Source organism: Thermobia domestica, chromosome 9 (genome assembly GCF_964235325.1).
Source record: "Thermobia domestica chromosome 9, izTheDome1.hap1.1, whole genome shotgun sequence".
Lineage (NCBI taxonomy): Eukaryota > Metazoa > Arthropoda > Insecta > Zygentoma > Lepismatidae > Thermobia > Thermobia domestica.
Window position 1 is genome coordinate 40,317,643 of NC_137462.1, and position 27,945 is coordinate 40,345,587.

Sequence of the window (27,945 nt, forward strand, 5' to 3'; positions counted from 1 at the left end):
GTTTGGGATCACTGACCGACCTTACGAAACGAATTTTATTCATTCTTTAGGAAAAATCTACAGCAAATATAAAATCAAAGTGATTTGATAGTACGATTCTAATTTCGTGTATGCAAGTTCGTCGTGGATTCGATAGTTATGCGTTCAGGGGGAGGCCCGAGGAAATTAACACATGAGAAAGCATTTTTCCAAGTAAAAATAACCTAAATTCTTTACTACGTTGACGTACAAACTTATGATGATAATCATTTCAAAAAGCTTTCTGAGAATTCACTGCCTATTATGGAACTACTTTTTACCTTAGCATAGACCCCTATATTACCACAATATCTTCGCGCATACTGTCGTTTTCTTTAGCCTATGGTATATACTCGTAAATTGTTTATATTAGTCCATGTGAAAATTTACAGATCGACTAAAATGTTTTGAACACATCAGTTAACAATTAAACCTACATATAAACAGATATGGTAACACAGTAATGATAACAAACTAGTTACATTTGACTTATTACTGAATAAAATAGAATGAATTTCTACTTTTATGAACCACAAATATGACATATAGACAAAAGGGGATGGTTGATTAATAAGAGTGAATGATTATAAAAGAATCGGTGGAATGGCCATGTGGTAGGAAACACAAGAATCGCGAGAAAACCCACACACACGATGTTGTCCACTAAAAACTCATTGACGTGGGTTCGAACCAGAGATCTCTTACACTAGACGTGTGCCCTCCACTACTGATCCACAGTATCCTTTGATGATGAATGCTTGTGATATGTCATGACGAGTAATTAACACAGTATTCTGTTACAGTGAGTGAAGCAATATAAGAGAAATCAGTCTACACGGTTAGAAATGTACCATCATATACCAAACCTAAATCACCTCAGAGCTAACGAGAGAAACAATATAAATAAATTTATGTTCATGTACTTAGAACACTAATTTGTGTGGGACTATTGAAAAGAAAAATTTGAAGTTTGAAAGTAACAACACATGTAATACATAATGCATTTCTGTCAATATTTCTCTTGTTCAGGCTCGAATAATCCCTAGCGGCAGGTAGACAAGGCGATTGGAAATACGAGTCTGGCTCCTAAATAAGTTAAATCCAAAATATAATTATGTAGGCCCATGTATTATTATGGTACCCAGGTTTTAGAACCGGCTTCTAGGTCACAAGAAAAAATTTCGACCACTTTTGTTGTTGTGATGTTCTACAGACTAACCATCTGTCTATCTCTATTCGCTACAGCTTTCCTCAGTTTCGCACCATCGCGGTGACCATGACAACATTTTCCTTGTATAAATATAGTAAAAAGAAGTAAAGCACTATATAATACGACTTCTATATCATTAAGATAACGATAGTTGTAGCAATGGTGTCAAGTGACTAATTGCTAATGTGTACAGTAAATAGTAAAGTAATGTGGGGGTCCTACTTTAATGAATTCAAAGTTTTTTGTGCAGAAAGTGCTTATTGGTAGCCGTAGTATAATAACATGGAGATTCACGACAAATCATCAAAATAAAGAGAAACTATATGGTGGACTAGGTATTCTCAATCTGCGCGTGACTTAATTTGAACTGATATAGTGATTAGACTCCTAATGTTTTTTGGTGTAATACAATAATAAAGTAGTCCAACAATACAAGTAATACAATAATAAGTGTACAAGTATTTAAAATATATGTAATGATAAACCATTACAAATGACGTTTAATGTACTTAAGAGAATAGGTCTTATTAAGATGTTATGTTTATATACAATGAATGTATTACTTTCCAGCTTTTCGTTACACTATTTCACTAAATTTATTTGTAGTTTACAGTAAGAAACTGCAATATGAAAAGATTCTCTCAAGTTTCTAATGCGACTCACAGAATGATACCGATCTGTAAAGTCACTGCAAATTTCCTGTTTTAGTTGCCGTGACGTAAACAGCTCACTTTTGCATTGTTTGAAGCGTTGTATCTCTGTAAGGAAGAAATATTTTTCTGACTTTTTTGGTATGTGGTATACGCTACATGATGATGTCTTTAAATTAAGATTTGGTTAAAAGGGAAATCCATTTACATATCCTTGGTATTCTATGCTACTCATATCTTTCTCAGTGTTCTCCCTGTTCAATGTATGTACAGTATATTAGGTCAAATTTTCGTGAGATGGATAAAGTCCTGAGAAGTACAATCTTTCCAGATGTTTCATAAAACATTATACTTGAATTACTATTAAAAATATTGGTTATAAATTTCCAAATATCACACTCTCATGTAGTTTCTACACTTTGAGATTCATCTTTAATAATCACGAATTTATCAAATGCAAAGTAGTGCCGCAAAATATTATCTGGAACCTTTGTTATCCTTGATTAATACGGATAAACGTTTAGATTTAATGACAAGTTAATATCTTACTTTATTATTTACATTATATTTTCAGGCATTTGTTCACGTGTCAACTGCTTATTCTAACTGTGACAGGTGTAAAATAGATGAAGTTTTGTATCCGCTAAAAATTTCACTGAATGAAATGGAAGAAATGATATTTAGAATGGACTGTACCGAGGGAGAAAAAGAAATATCAAGGTAAGATTAAAATATTTGTTCACTTTAGCTCTAAGAGACACAGTTTGTCACCATTTGTTTGATTCTTTAAAAACGGATTCTTTAGGAATTCAGCACGAAAACTACAAAGATATGGAGTTGCAGCTCAATATTAAATCTGAATGATATTAATTTTCCACTGGCAATCGAAGACATGCATATGACATGAAAAGAAAGAAAACTTGCCAGTTAGAGATAGATGATAGATTTGAGTTGAGTTGATTTTTAATTTAACGCACCTTTCAGCACTGGGGCTAAATGAGACGTGGACTTACTACTTAACGTGGACTCCGAACCACATGAGCTCCCGCCGGGAACTGAACCCGGGTTTCCGACGCGAAAGGTGCTTACGCTAATCGCTTAGTCAGGAAGGAGCTCCATGAGGTATTTGAGTGATAGTTTTGAAACTATAGAAAAAAAAATCTTTCAGTTTTACATCCTGCGATTATACCATATAAACTAAAGGAGACGGTAATGATGAGAACGAATGAAAAGGTAGCCTGATAAAAATAAGTGCAAACAGGAGAACTCCGTGAAAATTCACACATACGATTTTTGTCATCCACAAAGCTCACTTGTTGTTTGATGAGATCGAAATACGGATCAAGAATCAGAGGTAAACGCTCCATTATTGAACCACTATACCTTTGTAATTTTAGAGAATCAATCAACTTTAACGTAATGTAAGACACAGGTTACAACGAGATACTTTGCATCGTTTAATAATTACCTGTACCTTGGGCAGAAAGTGCTCATACTCAAGTACTATACTTGATATAATGTTAATTTAAAAAATAACAAAAGAAGAATGTTTTTAATATATGTAAAAATATACATTACTGTATAATTCGTTGCTATGTAGTTGTTTATAGATACCTAACTTACATGTGTGCTTACAAGACAGTTTGTGTAAAAATACGTTAAAAAGAGTATCAACTAATAAATCATTTAATACCGATCATCGATTTGTAATTTCGATAGAAAAGGTGAGAATAATAGTGTATATAATTATTGAAGATATTTTTATGTGTAAACAATTACTACCACTCAAGATTTACTTATATCATTAGCCGAACCAGGTTGACGACTACCTTTGGTGAGTCGTTATAAAAATTTTGGTTTACCTCACCCGGGAACTTTGTAAATTCATATCCTGAAGTATAAAGTAAGGGTGAATTTACTTCTGTAATAAGGTTCATGACTACGAACTTTACTGTACTTAGAAGTGGTAGAATAATCGCAAGAAAAATGATGATCGGTGAGGCAATGGAAAAAGAAACTGGTGACAGTGGTAACGAAGAACAAAATACAGCCCCTGTTGTATCCGAAATGTTAACGTTAGAAGACAAAATCTTAATGGCTTTACAGAGACAAGAACAACGATTGGAACAAAGTTTAGCCCAGATGTCGGAAAATTTAAAGCAGACTTCCAGTAAACAGTATGAAGAATTAAAGCAGACTTCCAGTAAACAGTATGAAGAATTAAAGCAGACTTCCAGTAAACAGTACGAGGAATTAAGTAAACGATTGGAGCAGACATCCGGAGAGACGAAACAATCTATTATCCAGGCGGTGAGTGACATTACATCACAGTTCGATGAAAAGATAAGAAGAGTATCTGAAGATTGCCAGGATAATTACAACCATACAATTCAAGAAGTCAACTGTGTAAAAAAGGATTTGGAAGTAATAGAATCTTCTATACGGCAACAAAAGATTCAGGTCACGGATAATTCTACCAAAATACGTGCGAATGCTCAGTTGATATCTGCATTACAAGAGGAAATCAGGATGCTACAGATTAAGGACAACGCATACCACAACAACATGGTTAATGATCATCTGGAGTTCCCTTGTTCACAGGAGATGACCTCGCATTCACCCGTAGCAGATCAAAGTGGACCTCACATTATCTCATCTTCAAGTAACCCATCCGATGAGGACATTATTTTGGAAGGAATTCATCCAAGGAATACAGATGGGCGAAAAAGAGATGGTGGAACTACACATCACGCAGTAGGTAGGAATTGTCACTCAACACGAACACGGAAAGGTGAAAGAAAGGTAAAGTTAAGTGTAAAGATGAGTGAAATATGTGCTATGAGTAAGTTCAGTGGTAAATGTAACGAAAATGCTACCTCTTTCCTAGAAAAATTTCAGGACGAGTGCAATATAATGTGTATAGATAAATCGCAATATATGAAACTAATCCCTCATTTATTACTCCCACCATGTTCTTTATGGTTTAAAGCCGTACGAGATCACGTCAATACATATGAAGAATTCAAAGCAGCGCTGATTGCAAATTACGAAAATGACTTTTTGCTTGCAAACAGAGATGCCACAATTAGAAATCAACCTTTCAATCCTCGTTTGCACAAATCTGTTGTTGACTTTGTTGTAAATACATATAACGAATTAAAAGTCGTAAATGTTGCAATCGGAATCCAGAGTAATTGCATCAATCCGAAATTTGCTACCGTTTAAGCTACAACAGATCCTGTTTTCTTCCCAGTGTATGAGTTTTAATCATTTATTAATGCTTGTACAATGTTATGAAACTCAATACCATGCTCAGAATCATCAAGCGGGATCAGGCAAAATTAAAAACAATTCAGATCACTTTGTACCTGTTCGTAATCTAAATATCCGTAATGCGAACAATACTAAACACAACCTAAATCGAGTGAATTTAAGTAATCCGAACGAGGAAACTAGGCAAAGATATGTTGGGAATCCACCTAACCTAATTAATCGTGGCAATCCTTATGTTAGACCATATAACCAAAATAGATTCAAAAATAGACGAAATACATGGCGAAATTCAAGGAATACAGTAAACTACATGGATAGACGTAGTCGCAATTCAAGAGATGGCACTTCGCATCAAAATCAAGAGAATGACCGAATTCTTGTACAGAATAACAATACGGGACATAATCACGATTGTGCAGTACAATGTACTTTATTGGAACCATACACGAGTATGAATTTAAACTAACTGCAGCTGATGTGGTAGGGGTTAAACCCATATCAGCTATAGATTCTCATGAACATTTACCTTCAAATTTATGCGATAATGTCAAACCCATATCAGCTATCGATTCTTATGAACATTTATCTTCAAATTTTTGTGTTCATGTTAATGATGAAAACGATCTTTTACATGACATATCTGTAAATAATTATTCGGAAATAGCAATCAATAGATGTCAGTATCAATTTATGCCTGTAGTAAATCGTTGTTTGTCCGTAGATGATAATGTCAATGATGGTTTTGATGTTGAAGAAAATTTTGTATTTTTAAAATCATACAGTACAGCTAAAATACCTGTCAAAATCAATGGGTTAAGCACCGAAGCTCTACTTGACACAGGCGCAAACGCCTCTCTATTATCATATTCGTCATGGAAAGCAATTACTAGAAATTACTCGAATTCTAAATTACAAAAGGTTGAGAATTTTATTATAGTCGATTTTACTGGCAAACATAAAAAGAGAGTAGCTGGAATTACTCGTGTGACAATATCTATTCAAGATTTTGAAATATCAATCCCTATTCTAGTGATAAAGGAATTGAATGAAATATTAATTATTGGTTTAGATTTATTATCTCAATTGCGTGTCATGCTTGATTTTAGAAATCAAACGTTAACTATACCCGGCATACCTCAGGAAATCGTTCAGAAACTGCTTCCAAAATCTGATGATATTGCTTGTCAATATAATAATGTTCCTAATGTATTGAATAATGTTTCTGTAAGTTCAGAAAGCGATAAATTAAATGATCAACTAACGCAAGTCACACAAAATTTGATGGATTCTAAGGATGATGTATTGTTTTCTGAGTGTGTTAAGTCACTTGAAAGTAGTCTTGATTTTATAGATAATACAGTAAAAACCCACTTTAAAGATATTCTATATAAACATAAAAATGTTTTCTCAGAACGTCCTGGGTGTTGTAAGGATTTTGTTTATTCTTTTAAGGTTAAGACAGATAAACCCATTGTGACTAAGCCCTATATAATTCCCTACCGATACAGGGAAAATGTACGTCAGCAAATTACAGATATGTTAAGAGATGGGATCATTAGGAATTCAAGAAGCATTCACCTTAATCCATTACACGTAGTTCCTAAGAAAAATGGTTCTCTACGTGTGGTTTTGGATTTGAGACGCACGAATTGCCATATTGATCTGGAACAAGTGAGGTATCCTCCAGTGGAAGAAATACTAGCCTCTTTACCAGGGAATGCAGTCTTCGGAAATTTAGATCTCGTAATGGCTTATAATCAGGTCGAATTGCATGAGGATTCGAAACCGTACACAGCATTTAGTTTTGAAGGTCACTTATATGAATACAACCGTGTAGTTTTTGGGCTTATCAATGGTAGTGCGGCGTTAGCTTCCTGCTTAAATAAAGTCTTAGGACAAGACTTACGCAGCAACGTGATAACCTACGCTGACGACATCTTGATAATGGGAAGGAATCCGCAGGAATACTTGAAGTACTTAGATATAGTTTTGGATAGATTGGAAAGTTCGGGTCTTACTATCAACCTACAGAAATCAAAATTTCTACAAAATTCTATAGAATTTCTTGGATACCAAATTGATGCCTCGGGTTTACAATTCAGTCAATCTAAAGTACAAGCCATAGAGGATCTGCCCGCGCCGTTAAATGTGAAACAGACACGGCAAGTATTAGGGCTCTTCAATGGGTTTCGCAAAGCCATCCCGCGATTTGCTGAGATAGCCCAGCCTTTATTTATGATTATAAAGAAAGGAGTACCATGGCAATGGGGTCCGATTCAAGAACGCAGTTTTAATAAGTTGAAGGAGAGCGTGAAGCGAAACATCCATTTGAATCACCCTCGATATGACGTTCCTTTTTATGTCCAGTGTGATGGTTCTCAACTTGGAATCTCTGCAGTACTCTGCCAACCAAATCCAACCATTAAGGAACCGGCCGTTATCCATTGCGCTAGCCGTACTTTGAAGAAAGCTGAGAAAGGATACACCACGACAGAAATCGAACTTTTGGCCGTACGTTTTGCGATACAAAAATTTGCTCCATATCTCAGCGGATGTCATTTCATAGTACTTACCGACCATAATTCATTACGATACCTTAACAGTATACAAGGATATAATAACAGACTACTTCGTTGGTCGTTGGAGCTTCAATCTTATGATTTTGAAGTACAGCACATTAAAGGGGTATATAATGGACCCGTAGATACCTTATCACGTCTGTTTCCTGGAGAAGAACAACATATTTTGTCCATCAACGAATTTAAGGTCTTGCAGGATGAAATAGCTACCATTTCAATGGAAGATCTAAGAGATCATCAAATGAATTATCCGGAATATAACCAAATCATGGAACATTTGTCTTCATGCAGTGAGGGATGTAATTGCCCCAAACAATGGAATTCTAGATTTAAATTATCCAACGGAATTCTACTTATTAAAGATTTCAAATTCAAGTCTAGAAACAAAATTTGCATTCCACCTACGCTGACAACCCGTATATTAAAAGCCTATCATGACGATTTCGGTCATTTTGGTTATGTAAAGGTATGTGCATTGATTAACAAATCCTTTTATTGGAGAGGAATGAGAGTTCAAATCAAGAATCACATCAAGGACTGTGTTGAATGTATGCGAATCAAACATAACTACCAGGCCGTACATAAACCTATGCTCTCAATAACGCCAGAAAGACCACATTCGTTTCTATCTATCGATCTGTATGGACCGTTACCAAGAGCAGCTACCGGAGAAACTTATCTACTTACTACCATGGATATCTTTTCGCGTTATGTGGTAGCTTATCCTCTGCGTAGAGCAACTTCCGCTGCTATCGTAAATAAAATCTTGAACGTATACATTCCACATTGTGGTCCTATCGAACACATATTATGTGACAATGGTTCACAGTTCAAAAGTGATGTGTTTATCAAAGCTATGAACAAGGCTAACATTAAAATTCATTTCGTAACTCCGTACCACCCTAGCAGCTCTGTTGTAGAAAATGTGCATTGTAATTTTGGTATGCTGTTTCGACACTTTTGTAAAGATAAACATGCCGAATGGATTAAGCATGTCAGTCAAATCACGTATCTTTTGAATCATTCGATATCAGACACTTTAGGCGTGTCTCCTGCTAATGTACATAACGGTTCTGATTTGATTTTCCCTGTGGAACGACATTTTAATGTCAAGTTAGAAGATTCAACAATCGTAGATTCTTCCAATTTAGTGAATATGGTAAAAATCCGAAGACATAACAAATTTGTGAAACGTAATTCTCAATTAGAGTCTTTGCAAGAAGGAAAATATCGAATCAAGATCAATGACTTAGTTTTTGTTAAACAACATCCGCAAAGTAATGCGTTGTTAAAGAAGATTTATAAATTTTGTGACATTTTCTCAGGTCCTTATTTATGTTTTAAGGAAATAAACCCTAAAGTTGTTGAATTGTTGAACGCTAAAACTGGTACGTCAATTGGGCTTCGTAATATAGACGAGTTGAAGGTTTGGAGGCCTACCCAATATACAAGAGAAAAATGGATGCGTTTAGTGAAGAGACTAGTTGCACCTGACATTCTTGCTCAAATTAATAAGAATGAAGGAGACTAATATATATATATATATATATATATATATATATATATATATATATATATATATATATATATAAGGGTGTTTGCTGTTTGTGTAAAAATAGATTTATTTTCTTCCTTTTGTTCGTCTGAACGTAGGTTACGTTTAATTTTTGATTTTTACTTAATTTAATTTTCTTTAATTCTCATTAACCAATGATAATTTTCAAATGATTTTAATTCTCTCTTGTTAATGTGAAGAATTATAATTCGATTTATAATTGATTAAAGGCAAAGGTTATTTATATTATAGGTATTTGTGTTGAGAATTTGTTGTCAAAGATTATGTTAAGAATAAGGTTTATTCTATCAAGCTATTTATTCGACGACTGTCTTTATGCGCTACTTTATATGTTACCCGAATAAGATTCTTCTATATTCTGATGCCTTATGGATACAATGTATATTTTGAAACATCAGCTAATGTTGTTATTATATAATGCGCCCTGGAGAGATCAAATATTATTTTCTTAACATCACCGTTTTAATAATGATTGAAACTGCTAATCATTGTGGTTTATGTTTTAAAAGGTAATTTGTCTCTTACGATTTTTAGCTTCGCACCCTTCATTAATTATATTATTAAGCGACGACGTTTTTGTAATAAAAGATAAATGATAATGGAATAAAAAATTTATTATAAATGTATTTATATATATGAAGCTTAATGAAGATATATATATACGAGGGGCGATCAAAATGTAAAGGACATAAGTAATGTAACATCATTATTGTAAACGGACCAATGGTTCTTAAATATAAAAGCCAAGCTCGCTTGTAACTTTTATATTCAGTCCCATCGTCGGGCGACATTTTTATACAACGAGATACTTTGCATCGTTTAATAATTACCTGTACCTTGGGCAGAAAGTGCTCATACTCAAGTACTATACTTGATATAATGTTAATTTAAAAAATAACAAAAGAAGAATGTTTTTAATATATGTAAAAAAATATACATTACTGTATAATTCGTTGCTATGTAGTTGTTTATAGATACCTAACTTAACATGTGTGCTTACAAGACAGTTTGTGTAAAAATACGTTAAAAAGAGTATCAACTAATAAATCATTTAATACCGATCATCGATTTGTAATTTCGATAGAAAAGGTGAGAATAATAGTGTATATAATTATTGAAGATATTTTTATGTGTAAACAATTACTACCACTCAAGATTTACTTATATCATTAGCCGAACCAGGTTGACGACTACCTTTGGTGAGTCGTTATAAGGTATAAGAGACTAACTAATATGAACAAAATTAGGTTTCCATTATGTTGAATTCAAAGTTACAAGGAACCAGTTTGTGATCTTGGTCACATAAACGGATGTTGAGAAGAAAGTAAAATCACTGGTCTTTCTAGATACCGAAGAAGCATTATTATTTTAAAAAAATATATGTGTCAAGAAAAAAGCAAGAGTAAGAATGGAAAATTAGCCGCTAGAACAAAGGAAACTATCTTACATAAATACTAATGATATAAAGTTCTCATTATTCTTGTGCTTTTAAATGTGCTTATCACGATATCTTTCATAAATCTAGAAATAGAAAAAGAGTGTGATATGTACTGAGAACTAGGGAAAGGCATAACGTGGATGAACATAAGGAACGCGCAGGTTCGATTCCAGGGTCAGGATCTCATGTGAACCCGCAGTCCCTCACTTCATACAACGTCAACAGTGGAACGGTCACTAAATTTCAAATTAGCAACCCAAAACTACGTGGAAGATAAAGGCTGAAGTGTTCGGGAAAAGAGAAAATGCCAAGAAATACTGCCTCAAAATCTTTGTAGACATGTATAGATAGTTCCTAAAATAAGAACCAATACCACGTGAAAGAGTTGAGTTTGTAGAGCATGATTTTGCTTTAATCCATATTGAAACTATATGTTGCATTAAATTTGTACTACTTCCAGGACTAGTAGATATTAGAATGGACATTAATGTATTCTTTGGAAGCTTAGTAAATTAAAGAAAACCAATTCTAGCTTTCCATTACCGTTTCCAGGTTATACTGATCAACGCTCATATTGGAAGTGCTTGATGTCTTCTACTTTCAACCTAAATATAGGCTTAACAGAGATGATGGTCCTACTCTTAGAACGCTAACGCTGTTCTTTTCTAAAATAACGCTTCTAACGCTTTCAATGCTTCTAATGCTTTCTTTCTCGTTTTTGCTCTGAGTAGAGCAGTATTGAACGGAACATTTTAATGGATTTCTTTAACTTCAGGTTTTGGAAGAGAGTTAAGGTGAAGATAAAATGTGTTTTCGGAACTCTTAAACTACTGCAGAAAACCTCGCTATGTATATATTATCATTTACATTCTATAGTGAACAATATTAAAGCCGGAAAAGGTCGATTTCTACACAAGTGTTGTGTATGATCTGCGGTCGTAGGTTCGCAACGGGGCATCCTGTGATAGTAATCATATTGTCAGGTGTTTTCAACGAGGAAACCACATTTGTAGCGTGTGGCGCTATGGACTTTAGTACATGCTCAATAAGTGCAATTTGCTCACACATACGCAAAACAACCTCTATGTTTACGTATACAACGCCTAGGAAGAGATTCTACTCTTACAAACAAGGAAAATATTTCAGTAAATTTTTCCTCAGAATCACTTCGTTTCACAGATATAAATTGTCGAAAATATTTAAAAGTGAATGTCTTCAAAACTATTGCCATAGAACTGAGCTGCAAGGTTATCGTCTGAAATTTATACTCTGCTATATGTAGATATGAATGATTCCAAATGATTGAGACACATGGGATTTATCTACGTAGATATAGGAAATGAGTAATTCTTGGATATTATGTGAGGATCTGATTCCTGGCGCATTTAATAACGTTCCAGCAAACAACAAACTCGTTGGTCAGACATCGATGTCTCAAAAAGCTTACGGATGTTAAAACACTTTTCGACATGTTCTGCGGTTGCACGGAGACATGGGTATACTAGACAAAATGAAATTAAATAAAGTTTTTAGTTTTACGTTCAACGTTTATGTTGCGTGGGATAAAGAAGACAGGAGTTAATGAAAGCTAATAAATGTGGAATAATTTTTGGAGTAGAAATTTGGTAAGTAACGGGAGTTGCCTACCTAAAAGAAAACACCGGTATTTTTTCTATTAAAAATTAGTATGTTAAAGATTTAGTATTTTAAGACGCACAATTCGTCTGCTATTATGACAGTATATTACTGACGAAAGATGAATAGAATATCAGCTTCAAATAACCCGCAGATTCTCATTATCTACATCTGACAGTAATTAGTTTCCCTCCCTGAAATTGTTTCTTAATGAGTAATACATTTGCATTATACATTTGTACAAGATATATCTCCCTAGAAAGATACTAACTTCTGGAATTAATTATATACCTATTTATAATATTCGATTCAATTATTTTTCCAGGCTCCTGGTTGGTGGGCATAATGCCTATACTTTGTCTAAAAGTTTAGCAGAACATGTTGTTCACTCATACTCAGAATTTTTTCCGGTTTCAATCTTTAGACCTTCCATCGGTAAGTATTTTACATTAGGTATATACTAAACAACGTCCAGTCAGGTTTTACAACTTCAAAAATGTAAATGAAAAACAAAAATATTATTTTTCAATGCTACTATTAACAATTGTATGTTAAAACATTAGTATTGTAATAAAATATTGGTCATAGTGAACAAAACTTGTCTAATGCCAAACCTGTGGTCAAGATATTGTTTCACTTGGATTCTGTTTCAGGTATGTCCCTTCGCACACCATATAAATACCTTAGTTCCAGCAAAGTAGGAGGGTGTTTATTTACGCGTTCCAAATAGTTCCATATATTTTAAATTGAATTTAATCGTGGACTCAAGTTTTATACAAGCAGAATATTCCTCAACCATGTACTTCTACGACACGATATTTGTCCTCTTAGAAGATGAGAGTGTTAACTGTATATTCATCAAATGAATCAAGATGTTGGAGAAATAACAATAACTAGTCACCAATATAACCCAGTTAAACATAGCACTCCTTCATACTTGCTTCTGTTAATAAGCTAAAGTCACAGTACAACAAAATGGTCCTAGTATCATTACTGAACTTGTTGTAGCCAATCCTCACTCTTCACGACGACTCAGGCGAATTTGCATTTTCAATTTAATGTAGGTACGCTCGGCGCCTCTTGTCATTGAAATGACGACAACACGTGATTCGCTGGACCAACATTTCCAGCCCATATGAACTGACTCGGAAGTACTACAAGTGGTACGCGGGGATATGCATGTGTTATATATCGTTGGAAAGGTGACACCGAGTACACCTTACATGTGAAATATCTCGCTTGAATGGGGCCTGTAGGGGGCGTGACGACCATTTGAACATCAGAAAAAGGCATGCTCGAAATCCAGAAGACATGGATAAAATAGGAAATTATGTAATTGTTTTGAGACATAGTGTATATAGGTTTAAAAGGGATGCTGAATACGAATCTGACATCAAATGTTTACAAATCAAACTGGCAGATCCAACATGGCGGACATAAATTACAAAAACAAGCTATGGATCTGCAATTAGATATATAGAGATATTCGACGTCGCTATGTATGAATCGGATACCAAAAATGTAAAATTAAAAATGGCTGATCCAATATGGCGGACAAAATGCAAAAACTGCTATGGACCTGAAAGCGGGTAGGTAGAGGTTCTCGTAGTCGCTGGGTACTAATTCAATGTCAAAAGTGCAAAATGCAATATGACCTATCCGATGTGGCGGACGAAAAATGAAAAAAAATACGTACAGAACGGACATATGTTATTCTTAGACATGTGTTAGAAAAAATGCCTATACTACATAAGGGGGCAAGTAGGGGCAAATGATGTTTTACAATAAACTGGGAACGTGGTTTACTATACAATCAGGTCAAAATTGAGGTACAGAATGCAGCGCAGGTTTTGTAGTGCATATGAAAGTTTTATGACACGAACAGATTGCAATCATAGACACAATTATTTTACTACCAACTCTTTCCCCGCCCCCGAAGAGATACGAGGGGATCGGCACGTGTTATATATCGTTTAAACATTCTTATCGACTACACTTTACATCTGTAATATTTTGCTTGAAATGGCACCTGTAGGGTACAATGCGACTATGGCAGAAACCATCTGAAGACCTGAACAATAAGAGTGAAAAATGCGCGTTTAAAACATTGTTATGCTTCCATAATTGTCCTTCCGGTTTCACATTATGCCGTCTAGTATGGATGGCACTCACACTGAAACTAGTTCCGATCTTGTCTTCGATCTCATCTCTAAATCGAGAGAAGATGGAGCGCAGGTTTTTGTCGATACACATACGTCCAACTGTAATTTTTCACTTTTTGTCGGCCATATGGAATGCATCATAGTGCATTTTTAAGATTACATTCGTACTCCGCTACCACGAAAACCTCTACCTACTTGCTTTCAATTCCATAGCAGTGTTTTGTATTTTGTCCGCCATATTGGATCCGCCATTTTGAATTTTACATTTTTGGTATCCGATTCATACCTAGCGACGTCGAGTGCCTCTACGTACCCAAATTCAGATCCATAGCTTGTTTTTTTTGTAATTTGTGTTCGCCATATTGTATCCGCCATTTGGGTTTGTTAACATTTGATTTCAGATTCGTATTCAGCTACCTTTCAAACCTATATATAGCACGTCTCAAAACAATTACATCATAGCTTCCAATTTTGTCCACGTTTTCTGGCGTTTCTGAACGTGCCTTCAGATATTCAAATGGTTGTCACGTCTCCTACAGGCCCCATTCAAGCGAGATATTTCATATGTGAAGTATACTCGGTGTTACCTTTCCAATGATGTAAAACACTTGCAGATCTCCGAGTACCACTTCATATACTTCCCAAGTGAGTATCTGTCATTTTCAGCTGTGATGTGCAACTTTATACATGGTCTCTTTAGTGACACATTTCTCCAAATGTTCACACCATGAAACTTTTATAGAGCTTGCTTAGAATATACCCCCTTAATTGATATAAGAAATTCTGCCAAAGTTTAGAAGGAAATTTCGTTCACCAGGTGTTTCTCTTTTCTCACCAATGCGAACTTCCTGGCTTAGCAATTTTTCCAACACCGTTTCTGGCATTGTTATGCGTTCACAGACGAAGCATAACATTTCATGTACAGATATTTGAAAGTTCACATTGACAGCCCAATAAATCAGGCAATTTAGTCTACTACGCATCTGAATGCTTTTCTGCCTGGTTTATTAATTCCGGCGTTATTCCTAAGCTCGAATTCCTAAACACTTGTTTTCCCATTTTGAACCCACAATAAGAAAGCAGTGCCCCACTCGAAAACTAGAACAGAAGTAAAAATTTTAATGTCTTTTTGGCTATCGACTAAGTGAAGATATTGACATCCAACGTTTAGAATGCAGACATCGCATTCGTCTTTTGGGACTGTAATGAAGAGACGGGAGACGTGAGCATGTATATACGTATTGTGACTATTTAGGGTCATAGTTATGAATGGGGACTTGTGATTGGCTGAGGGAAATCCTGACTTCTGATTGGCTGAATATGCTGCCTCCTTATTTGCTATTGTTTTGACTATTAAAATAGCTTTGTTGAATGTCTGTTTTTGTTTCAAAAGAGGGCCGACCACTTAGGGCTGAGTTGAAACCCACTGTATCTATTGAGACTGTTCCTTTCCCGTTAGATAACTATGGCTTACCTCATTTTTCTGCCCCGAAAATTACTTTACTTGGGTACTATGATGGTATTTCTAAAATCAATTCTGTGTCCAAGTTCTAGGTTATGCTCTAATACTCCTGAATTTTCGGGTTGCTGAAGTCTTCTGTAGTTATTGTTTTTTTTTGTGTGTGTCGTTTGTCCATTATACGCCCAGTCTGTCCTATGTATGATCTGCTACATTCATATAGCATACGGTATACACGAGGAGTGCGCAGGTGAAGACCGTCTTTTGAATAATGATCTGATGTTGGCTGAAGGTCTATGAATAACATTTATACAATGTCTGGCTAGTTTTCTGCTGCGTTTGCCGGAGATGAGGGCGATGAAAGGCATTATGGTAGTAGAGAATTCTCACTCTTAACTTTACTGATCAATTTGTGTTGTGAAGTAATGGCCCTTTTTGTGGTCATACTGATATCTGCACATCTGTATCCATTCTCTTGTAGCGTCGAACGAAGATGGTTGAAGGCCTCTTGTAGACTTTCCTGCTCGTTTACGGACACTGCTCTGTGGATTAAGGTGTTTGGCACTGTAATACGTTGTGACTTGTGATGGAAATTGCTTGCCTTGAGATAAAGATCCGTATGCGTCGGCTTCCTCAGCTTCCTATATACGCTGTGTCCTTATATTCCGTTAGATTTACGGCGAACAAGAATATCAACAAATGGGAAGCAACCATTCTGCCCCACTTTCAGGGTGAATTTTATTTGAGAGTGACGACGAGAAATTCCAGAAAATATTATAGTGTTTTAGCACCATGTGGCCAGATAGCAAAAGTATTATCAACGTATCTAAAGAAGCCGGATGGGTTAAGAACCACTAGATCGAGAGCTTCGTGTTCAAATCCTTTTATTTAGAAGTTGGCAATCAGAGGAGAGAGAGAGAGAAAGAAGAGAGAGAGAGAGAGAGAGAGAGAGAGAGAGAGAGAGAGGGGAGACCCCATGGTTACTCCATCCGTTTGTTCATTGTAACACCCATCATACAAATGGTACGGGGAGGTCAATATATACTGGAACGGGTCAGTTGGTTCCAAGATGATGTCATTTCGTATCAGTTGCATCGTACCCTTGACAATACTCTTGTGAACAGACAAAATACGTCGAAACTGACAAGGAGGTAGTTTCGATTCACTTTCAGGTTCTTCAGGATCTTAACAAAATCAGAGGAGTTCTTAATGTAATGTCCACAGTTTTAGAGTTGACATGAATTACTTAGCTAAATGATATGTTGGGCTCTCCATTGCGCTGACAATGGGCCTCAGAAGTACACCTATCTTGTAAAGTTTTAAACCATAGAGTTGAGGTCGTTGGCTTCCATATGCGGAACGACCCTTTTGCAGATCTTCAGGAAGTCCACAACACTTCAGCAACAAGTTGGTTTTCCTCTCAACAGGTAGGATCTCTGGTTAGTTTCTTGTAGGCAGAATAATCAAGTGTGTTGACTATATTTTCCTTATAAGCTTGTGTAGATGGTAGCACGGTGGCATTGCCTTTGTCAGCTGGCATTATTGTTATGTCTGGGTTATCTCAAAGCGACTCAAGAGCAGCAAGTTCAGGTTTGGTTGTGCTACATTTTGCTAGAATGGCTCTAGAAAGGACATGTTTGGCTTCCACTCGTATCCCATCACTCACATCTGGTGGCAGTTGGCAAACAGCTCGTTCAATTCAGGCCAGGATATTCTCGGTGCGGATGTACTTCGGTATAGGTGTAAAGTTAAATCCTTTCTTGGGTACTTAAGTGCTGGTGTCTTCTAACTGTTTGTCAGTTAGGTTAACGATATACTTGTTCTCATTGCATCTCGGTGCTTTAGCTTTCTTGGTCAGTATGAGTGAAAACTTCTTTGCTCGCTTGGAAGGCAGTTTATGTCTGAGTAAGTCGGAACTACATGTGGTAACTGCATCTACATATGCCCAGTCAAGTAGTGGCAGGAACGAAGAAACTTTAAGATGAGAAAGCAGAAGAGAGTGGTCAATCTTATCCACTTGACGACGTGTAAAGTGAATCCTTTCTGTCACTATAGACTGACTGGTGCATGTCAAAATCAGTATGATTACCAGAGAATGTAGATGAAAACAAAGTTTTGTGAACTCAGGAAGTATGCTTTGTTCTCTGCATCTCAGTAGAAAGGCTAGATGCTTAAGTGATAGACTTTTCTTTCATCGCAGCTCTTGAAAATGACGTATACTGTGCAGTTTATCCTCCCAGACTGTTGAAAAACGAATTTTTTCTGGCGACGTGATTTTAATAAGACTTCTCGGGCTATCAGCCAGGTGAAGATGCTGACATCCAACGTTTTAAATGCAGACATCGCATTCATCTTCAGAAATTGTAATGAAGAGACCACAAACGTGAGCAGATATATATATAGTGACTATTTAGGGCTACTGCTTTTAATGGGGACTTGTGATTGGCTGATGGAATCCTGGCTTCTGATTGGCTGATATATTCTGGATCCTGCTTGAGTGTTGTTATGGTGGTTGATAGATTCGGGGTCCTGATTGAGTGTTGTTGTGGGGACTAGAAACAGCTTTGTTGAATAATTATCTGTTTTTGTTTCAGAAAAAGGCCGAAAAGATATAAGTGATTTGAAACCCATTGTCTGTATTGAGACTATTACTTTCCCGTGAGATAGCTGTAGCTTCCTTACAAATAGAAACTGGATACTAGTTTGGCCAGTGGCCACTAATTATTATTTTGTAACAAAATTTTCACCATATATCTCCTAAAATCTAACAAAATTAGAGCTTTTGTGGTCAATATCTCGGGAACAGTAAGAGTGACCTGAAAAACTCCACCACTTCTTGCAGATAATTTTTGATGTTCTATCGAATGAAGGGCTCAAAATTAAAAATTCACAAATAACAGGCATACAGAAACATACCTTCGAATTCATAACGAACTTTTTAAGTTCGTTAACCATAGACATGAGTTTGATTTTTACGACATACTTTTAGAAAGCATATAAAAATACTTTTCTTTGTTTTGGAGATGCTAAGTCGAGACTTTGACATTGTAAGAAACTGACGTATCAATAAATCAAAGATTATTACGAAGTTGATAACCATGACTAATAATGAATATTATAGTGTCCGACTTCAAAATAACATCTTAAACTTTAGTATTTTTTTTCGAATATTTTTCTTTCCTACAGTCGGAGCATCCTGGAAGAATCCTTTTCCTGGATGGATTAACAACTTTAATGCAGCAACAGGACCACTAGCGGCTGGCTGTACCGGAATGTCGCGTACACAATTTATAGATGGACAAAAGAAGGCTGACATTGTGCCAGTGGATCTTAGTGTTAATTGCATCATTGCAATAGCCTGGCATCTTTTCAGGTAAGTTAACTAGCGATCATAATAATAATAATAATAATAATAATAATAATAATAATAATAATAATAATAATAGTAATAATAATAATAATGAGTTTTACTTTCTACTATTTTATCCAGTCAAATTCAATTATGCCTTCTAGATCTTTCGACCAGTTTTACCTTTCTACCTCTTCCTCCAAAAAATTATTTTACACTATGAGATGGTTACAGGTATTTTATAACCTTATAACTGATGAGCGTACAGAAAATAGGCTGATCAAAAGGTACTCACTATACAGAAAAACGAACTACAAAATCGTGAATATTTGACAAATTGTGGAATTTTTCCCGAAACCGGATTTTCGATATATTGTAAATCACAGTTTTCTCCCTTTGCATTCCAAAATTCATCTTTTGAATTGGACCAAATTTTTCTGGGTCGAAATCAATACTAACTGCAATAACATATGGCTCTATCTCCCTTTAACGCCGGAATGCCATGCTAAGTAGGTGGACTTGTGTTGTGGAGCATTTACCGTGTTAGTAATGTAGTGTTAGTGATGTATAATGGCTTGTGGTTGATAGTTTGGTCTCCTTACCAAGAGCGTTGGTATTAGAGTATTCTTTGGCAGCCAGGGTTTCTAGTCAGTGGCTTGAAGGTTGGGTTTACTGGTGTATCATTTGGTGACATGGAGCAAGGCTCCCATTTGTGCGCGCCCTGTTCCCATAATATATAATGGGTCGATAACGGATCATTTTCACGGTTGTCTGCTCGGGTACATATCTTTCGTAATGTAATTATGGGCTGTGAGAATGAGAATCCGCCCCTAACTCCTATCCATAACAGTAGATACACTATGGTACACATTGTTTTATTTACGTTTCTCTATACGTTTTGTCGTAAACTCTACAACTAGACATTTTGTACTGTGAAAGGTTTTGGTGTAATATTAACTTATTTTGTTACTTTTTTTCTTTTAGAAATAAAGAAATGAAGATTTACAACTACACTTCAGGTACCCTAAATCCCGTTACGTGGGACTATATTACAAGAGAAGCAGAAAAGTGTTGTTTCAAGAATCCTTTATTAAATACATACTGGATTCCTCGCAGAAATCTAACAAACAGTTACTTCATGTATTACTTTGTCTTCATAGTCTTCCAGTTGATACCGGCTTATGCTATTGATTTATGTTCAATGATCATGCGGAAAAGGCCAAGGTAAGTAATTAGTCTCTAACCTACGCTAATTGACCTTAGTGCAAATTGCTTTTGTTCTGATCTACTTCACAAGTTGGGGAGACGATTTCATTCACATAACTATATAGAAGCAATTTACTTGGTTACACATAGGTAAATCATTTGTGTATGAAACAAAATATAATTTATATATCAATTAAATTTACTACGAAGATAAAGAAGAAGCCAGTTTAAAAAATCAGTTTCCAAACTATGGATGCCTCCCATGTATTATATAAATTAAAACGAACAAATCGTGTGACCCATTTTACCATAGATTGAGATACAACATTGAAACTGGAAGAAACGACAGAACTTTCTTGGTTACCTTTATGTCAATATGTTCACAATTAATGCCATTTGGATCTAGCTGAGTTCGCAATAAACCCTTAGTTTGAAGTCTTTTAAACAAGAAGTGCAGGATTAAAATTAGTTGCTCTAGTGATGAAAAATTAAATCATTTTTTAAATTAGTTGCTGATTAGTAGTTTACAGCACCGAAGCTACGTGAGACATTGACTTATTTCTTAACGTGAGATCCGAACCACATGTACTTTCAGAGGGAATTGAGCCAAATGATAACTTAGCCACAAATAAACTGAAAACGTTTGAATAGGTTTGAAATAATAATAATAATAATGAACAGGACATGAATTGGACTCAGATAAGTATTAAATAGAACAATTAAAGAGAAGAACTAGTAATTGCATTGCATTTAAAATTAAGCAAAAAACGTCTTCTCATTTACTCAATTATGCCTCAGAGTAACGTTTATAAACATGTTTGACTTATATATGTTAGCTGTAAATAGTAATTGAAGACTTTGGGGCAAAAACAGGTTAAGTCCAAAAGATGAAAATGTAAAGGAGGTAGCTTCACAACGGTTTCCACTCTTCCGATTTTCTTCAAACTTGGCACATATAAAGTAAATCAAAAATAAATCGACACGTATTGTTTTATTTCTTTCGGAAAATAGGTTAAGAGGGCAAAGGCCACCTTTTCAAAAATGGGCCCTTTTGATTAAAAGGGCCACATTAAAGAAACGAAACTCTGCCGATGCAAAGATGACTTCAAAGTAGGAAATGCAGGTTTTGTCGTTTTTGCGAGGAAAGAGTTTAAGGGGGCAATGGCTCCCTTCGAAATGACAAAGGATCGCACAATCTTTATGGAAATTAGATTTTGGTGGAATTGCTTAAAATCGTGATATATTGTAGATATTGTGTTCCTGAGAAAAATTCTCAATGGGTACAACCAAAAATCACTGACAGTTTGGCCACTACAGGGCCACTTTTTTGAAAATAGCCGAGGATAACGATATTCTGGGTTTCAGTAAAAGTGACAGAAACAGTGATATATTGTAGATATTTTGATCCTGAAAAAAAAATTTAACGGACATAACCACCAATCACTGACCGTTTGGCCACTACAGGACCACTTTTTTGAAAGCAGCCAAAGATTATGATATTCTGGATTTCGATGAAAATGACGGAAACTCTAATATGTTGTAGATGTCATGATCCTGAGAAAAAATGTCTAGTAGTAAAATTGTATACGACTCAATTTCCAGGGTTTTCCTTTGTCCCTCAAGATGAACATCGGAATGTTGTCTATGCTTAAATGATGTTACACGCTACTCTCCCCATTTCTTTTCCGGGTTGTTGGATAGGACTTCTAGTGGCTTCATGCAATTCCACCAAAATTCCAGAATATCCTTACCTTCGCCGTTTTAAGAAATGTGGTCCTGTAGTTGCCAAATGGTCAGTGATTTGTGGTTGTGTCCATTGAGACGTTTTCTCAGGATCACACTATCTACAATATATCACGGTTTCAACCAATTCCACAAATATCCAGACCTACCTTCTGCTGTTGTCAAAAAACGTGGTCCTTAAGTGGTAAACAGTCCCGATGGGTGGTTGTGCCCATTGCAACTTTTCTCCGGATCCAATATTAACAACATATTATGGCTTGAAGCAACTCCCCCGAAATTCAGAAAACAGTTACCTTCTACTGTTTCAAAAAAAAAAAAAAAAAAAAAAAAAAAAGTGGCTTCGTAGTGGCCAAACGGTCCGCAACACATAACAGTTTCAAGCAATTACACCGAAATTCTGAATACCGTTACCTTCTGCTCATTTAACCTTTACAGGACGAACGACTCAAGAGTTGAGCCAACAGTTTAAACCTCCATCACTTCACTCCTAATTAACCTAAAGAGATGACTTAGGTGTCTATCTCTTTAGGACGGATTAAACTTTCCAACGGTGTGCATTTCTTCTACAACGGGAGTCCAGCAGCGGAAGGGTAGGGCGAGAAGTTGGATGTACAATTTACCCCTCCCCATCAGCATTTGGGGGAGTAAGACTCTCCCTCCAAAGGAGCTACAATCATAAAGGTGGTATGAATAAAGATAAATAAACATCCTAACTAATCATACCCTGTGTATGGCCATTCTTGCGAACGACAAAACAGTGTTGCCAACTTCGGGAAAATGTATTTTTTTATTTGATTTTTTTTAAAATTTCTTTTTCAACTTCTTTTACGGGTTGCGAACGAGGGGAACAGAAGTTACATCGTTGAAATCTGTGTCTTACAAGCTTTCAAATGAAGTACGACTTATATCTATGTGCCAATTAGGGACGTCAGGATAGACCAAAATATTTCGAAAAATATATACAGGTGATTCTCGTAGAAAACATATTCGGATTTTTTTTCTCACTTGGCATTAAGCTTTCGCCCTTCACTTTTGGCATGATTGTACCCAATGACTCGCGTACACGTGAAAATATTTTTCCTGCGCACGACAAGTAACAGTGTTGCTAACTTTTGATAAATTTCCTAAAACAAAATATCTCATTTTCTTAAACATTTTCGTCTTCTTCTTCTCCTACAAGTTTGGTATGAGGGGCACAAAAGTTAGCACGTTGGAATCTGGGTTCTATAACCTTTCAAACGAGGTATAGTTAATGTCCCTGTGACAATCAGAAAGGGTACTAGGGCCGTCGACGTAAAGGTCTACAATTTTCTTGAAATCCCTATGTCCTAAAAAAAAAAAAAAAAAAAAAAAAAAAGTGGCCCTATAGTGACCAAACAGTCCGTGATGGATGGTTGCACAATTTTCTCAGGATCACAATATGTACAACACATCACGGTTTCGTTGATTCTTACCGAAATTCAGAACACCGTTACCTTCTGCTGTTTACAAAAATGTGGCCCTGTAGTGGCCAAACGGTCAGTGATTGGTGGCTCTGCCTATTGAGACTTTTTTCACTATCACAATATCTTCAACATATAAAAGTTTCAATCATTTTCATCAAAATCCAGAATATCACTATCTTCGGCTGCTTTCAAAAAAGTGACTCAGTAGTGGCCAAACGGTCAGTGATTGGTGGTTATGTCCGTTAAGAATTCTTTTAAGGGTCACTATATCTACAACATATCACGGTTTCGGTCATTTATACTGAAATCCAGCATATCGTAATCTTCGACTGTTTTCAAAAACCTGGCCCTGTAGTGGCCAAACGGTCAGTGATTTTTGGTTGCGCCCATTGAGACTTTTTCTCAGGTATACAATATCGACAAATATCACGATTTTAAGCAATTTCACCGAAATCTAAAACCGAGTTTCGTTTGTTTAATGTAGTCCTTTTAATCAAGGGGGCCAATTTTTGAAAAGGGGTCCTTTGCCCCTTAACCTATTTTCCGAAAGAAACTAAAAATACGTGTCGATTTATTTTCGGTTTACTATATATGTGCCAAGTTTGAAGAAAATCGGAAGAGTGGAAACCGTTGTGAAGCTATCCCCTATACACTTTCACTTTTTGGACTTAACCTGTTTTTGCCCCAAAGTCTTCAGTTGGAATTAGTAAAATTTGAGTTGATTCGAAAATCAAATTTACTGCTCAATAATTCAAGAGTACAGCACTTGCATGCCACCTTATTTCACATAAACGTTGAACATGTTCAGATATATTTCGCATCAAGTTATGTAAAAAATCGGATAAGTTACAATGAATAAGTAGAATAATTTCTAGTAAGTTCAAACCCCTAACTTTCATCTCCGTGATCAGAAACCATATGACAATGCATAGCAAGTGTTTAGAACATGTGAACGTCTATCACAATGGCATGTTTGATATAGGGGTCTACATAAAATGAGTTTGTTGCAGTAGCGTAACGCAAAAATAACAGGCAACCCGCAGAATTATTTTTGGGGCTCCCTTTCCCATGCCCATTGACTTCCTAGTATGTCCCTGTAGAAAACAATGGTTAATAAATCCATGGAATATAATACAATTACAATTAAAATTAATACTCACCGAAAAAGGCAAAAATTATTATGCCCTAACTTTCGAGTGCTCAGATGATATTTTAAACTGAAGTTGCTAGAATGGATGAATTTTCACCTAGAACATATTTGTATTTTCTAGAATAGTAAATAATGATTTTTAGGGAAACGGATATTCCGTATTCAGCTCACTTTTTGTAGCCTATAGTTCTTGGCATTTGCTTCGCGGTGGGCCCCCGAACTATGCGGGCCTCCCTACACTGCAGGCCCTGTGGGCCCCTTAGTTACGTTGCTGGTTGGTTGAATTCGTACGACTACCCAAGCTTTAATTAGTGAATGTCAGAAAGAGCATATCATAAGATGAAAGCTTTTCTCTACGAAGAAAATATATGTTTCGCAAAATCAAAATCATTTGGGATCGTGTTCAATTTGAATGTACTGCATTTTCAAATTATATTGATTTAAAGTATTGTGTCAATAAACTTAGTTTGCATCTTGGGAATTATTCGGAAGTGGAAGAGTACTATAAAAATGAAATACTAACAATGGAAATTCTAAATTTGGAGTAGACGTGAAAAAAGATTATCACTTTTCCCTAACTTGATATAAGAATATAAATTACCTATCCTTTTTAAAATTTCGAAATTCCAATTTTTGGATGAAACAAATTACCAGTTACATTTTGAAAAGTAATTTTGTTTTGTATGCTACAGAAAAATTGAGATATACATCCTAATATAGGAGAAGCGCCAATTTCAGCAAACTGGAGTTATCAGTAGGACGTAAAAAAAAGAAAAGAAACAAGAAATTTTCAGTAAATGCTGTAACCTTTCTGTTTGTGCAAAGTTTAGTAAAATAAAGGAACGAATGTATAGCCCGTCATTGGTGGTTGCAAAATCAGCTGAAGTCTTTAAAATTTCGTCTTCAGCACAATTTATTTGGGCACGTTTGTCCAGTTGTCCGCCGTACGCCTCAATTGTATACTTTAATACATTTTAGTTTATTTGCATTTGATATATATCTATCGATTGATTGATTATTGAGTTTTACGTCCCTTTCAGCAGGGAGGCTATATGAGACGTGGACCTACTGATTAACGTGGAATCCGAACCACATGAGCTCCCGCCGGGAATCGAACCCGGGTCTCCCACGCCAAAGGCGCGCATGCTAACCGCTTAGCCACGAAGGAGCTCTTGATATATATCTATTCATAAAGATATTCATACTGATTTTTTCATGGACATCGCTTGATCTCTGCTTTTCTCCATACCATTTGCCTTCACTATTCTACAAGAATTAATTACATTACTAAATAACTTACTTTCAGAATGATAAGCCTTCAGAGAAAGATTCATTCCATGTCAGTGCAACTTGCGAATTTCACCCTAAGGGAATGGGATTTTGAAAATGGAAATGTTGAAGCACTGTCAAAAGAAATGGAGGCTTCAGATAAGATGACTTTCAGTTTCGATATTAAAGAAGTATTTTGGGATAGTTATGTATCATTTTACTTTGAAGGAATCAAGAAGTTTCTGCTGAAGGAAGACATAAACATGGCCGACGAAGCTAGAAAACGCCTGAGAAGGTGAGTAATCATTGAAGCATAATAAAAATTAGTTGTTTTAATAACTATATTTCTTTCAAATCGAACCAATATTAAAGCCACGAACGAACTTTTAGGTGGATAGAATACACAAAGTGTAGAAGTTCGTTGTAGAACAAAGGTGTGCCATAATTCAAACAGGCAATGAAACCGTATTTATTATTAATATTTATTTCGATTTATTTATTAATTGACTTTTTTTAAAGTTAGGGTTCCTCGTGTTCCCTTGTGTCACTTGGGCGATCTACCGAATATTTATTATGAATGTTTTGGCCCTGCTGACATTTTGTCCGCAGTTGTAAAATTGTTATACATTCCACACTCAATTTTGCAGCCTTAGAACTTTTACCTTGTCCTATCTCAAATTTTCCCACCATATATTCACGAGTAATGTCGTCGAAATGCCTTCTTCATGCCATCCTGTATGGATTCAATGCATCTACTGATCAAAACATGCCGAATGTAAACTGTAGCATTAATATTATTGGAATCCATAAATGAATTGTTTTGTAACTAACTAAATAAGTGTATGGCGTATGGAACTCGCGTGTTCAATAGTGCGTTCGTAAAAGCATTTACTTTATTTGTTTCTTTAGTCAACTGGATCTAGTTTCCACTTTACATTCCTATTTCTGCCGGACCTATCTTAATATTTTTCAGTTAAATGTTCATCATAGCAGTTTTACGATTACATTTTCAGTTGAAATTTGGAAATGCTACTATCTTTTCCCAATCTGGCTACATAATCTGCCCATCTAGGCTCCCTAGACTTAATCACACAGACAATGTTATGTCAACGTTCTCTTAGTAACGATTTTGTAACCATTATTTAAAAGTTTGTGAAGCAGAAATCAAATATTACACTGTGCATTGAATTTTAATTCGAATAATTTAGGTTTATTAAATATGCGTAAAAGCGTTTAACGGTTTATGTGTTTCGTCAAAGACAGAAACTATCGAAATATCGTAACCAATTATAATAAAATAGAGAAACATAATAAATTTAACTATCCAATCGCAGAACTTCGTTACAGTAGAGGAAAGTTGTTCCGTTAAAATATTTTAAACACAAACACCATAAGAATCACTCAAGAGCTTTCTTATGTAGATTTACTTTTTATTGAGAAGATGAGAAGTTAAGACATGATTTTTATAAAAAACTTGGGTATAAAATAGCACAATCACCTGATACCATTACTAAATTAAGATGATACTTGGATTTTGCTGGGTCCAGACAGTGGATGAAATAATCTCACCGAACTACTAAGTGATATACGACTATGTATGTGCTTATGGTGCCTGTCACTTACACTTAGATGTTCCAATACTAATGGTCTGACAAAATACTATTACTACCTTTGTGTGTCACTGCAACAATGCCATCGAGCCCTAGATCTGACTCTAGAATCATAAAGCATAACCACATATCCGGCTCCATTCATTAACTCACAATAATTAAGTCGCTCGTTA

The 27,945-nt window shown here is 35.6% G+C and overlaps 1 protein-coding gene across 1 annotated transcript in view; it reads left to right on the forward strand.

Moving 5' to 3' along the window:
- Positions 1 to 27,945, forward strand: part of LOC145660796 (putative fatty acyl-CoA reductase CG5065) — an 86,297-nt gene that overhangs the window by 43,732 nt on the left and 14,620 nt on the right. Inside the window, exons 3-7 of the mRNA XM_081726205.1 lie at positions 2,453 to 2,598; positions 12,705 to 12,814; positions 19,187 to 19,373; positions 20,334 to 20,573; positions 26,200 to 26,457. Of these exons, the coding sequence (XP_081582331.1) occupies positions 2,453 to 2,598; positions 12,705 to 12,814; positions 19,187 to 19,373; positions 20,334 to 20,573; positions 26,200 to 26,457 (941 nt within the window). The remainder of the gene's footprint in view (positions 1 to 2,452; positions 2,599 to 12,704; positions 12,815 to 19,186; positions 19,374 to 20,333; positions 20,574 to 26,199; positions 26,458 to 27,945) is intronic.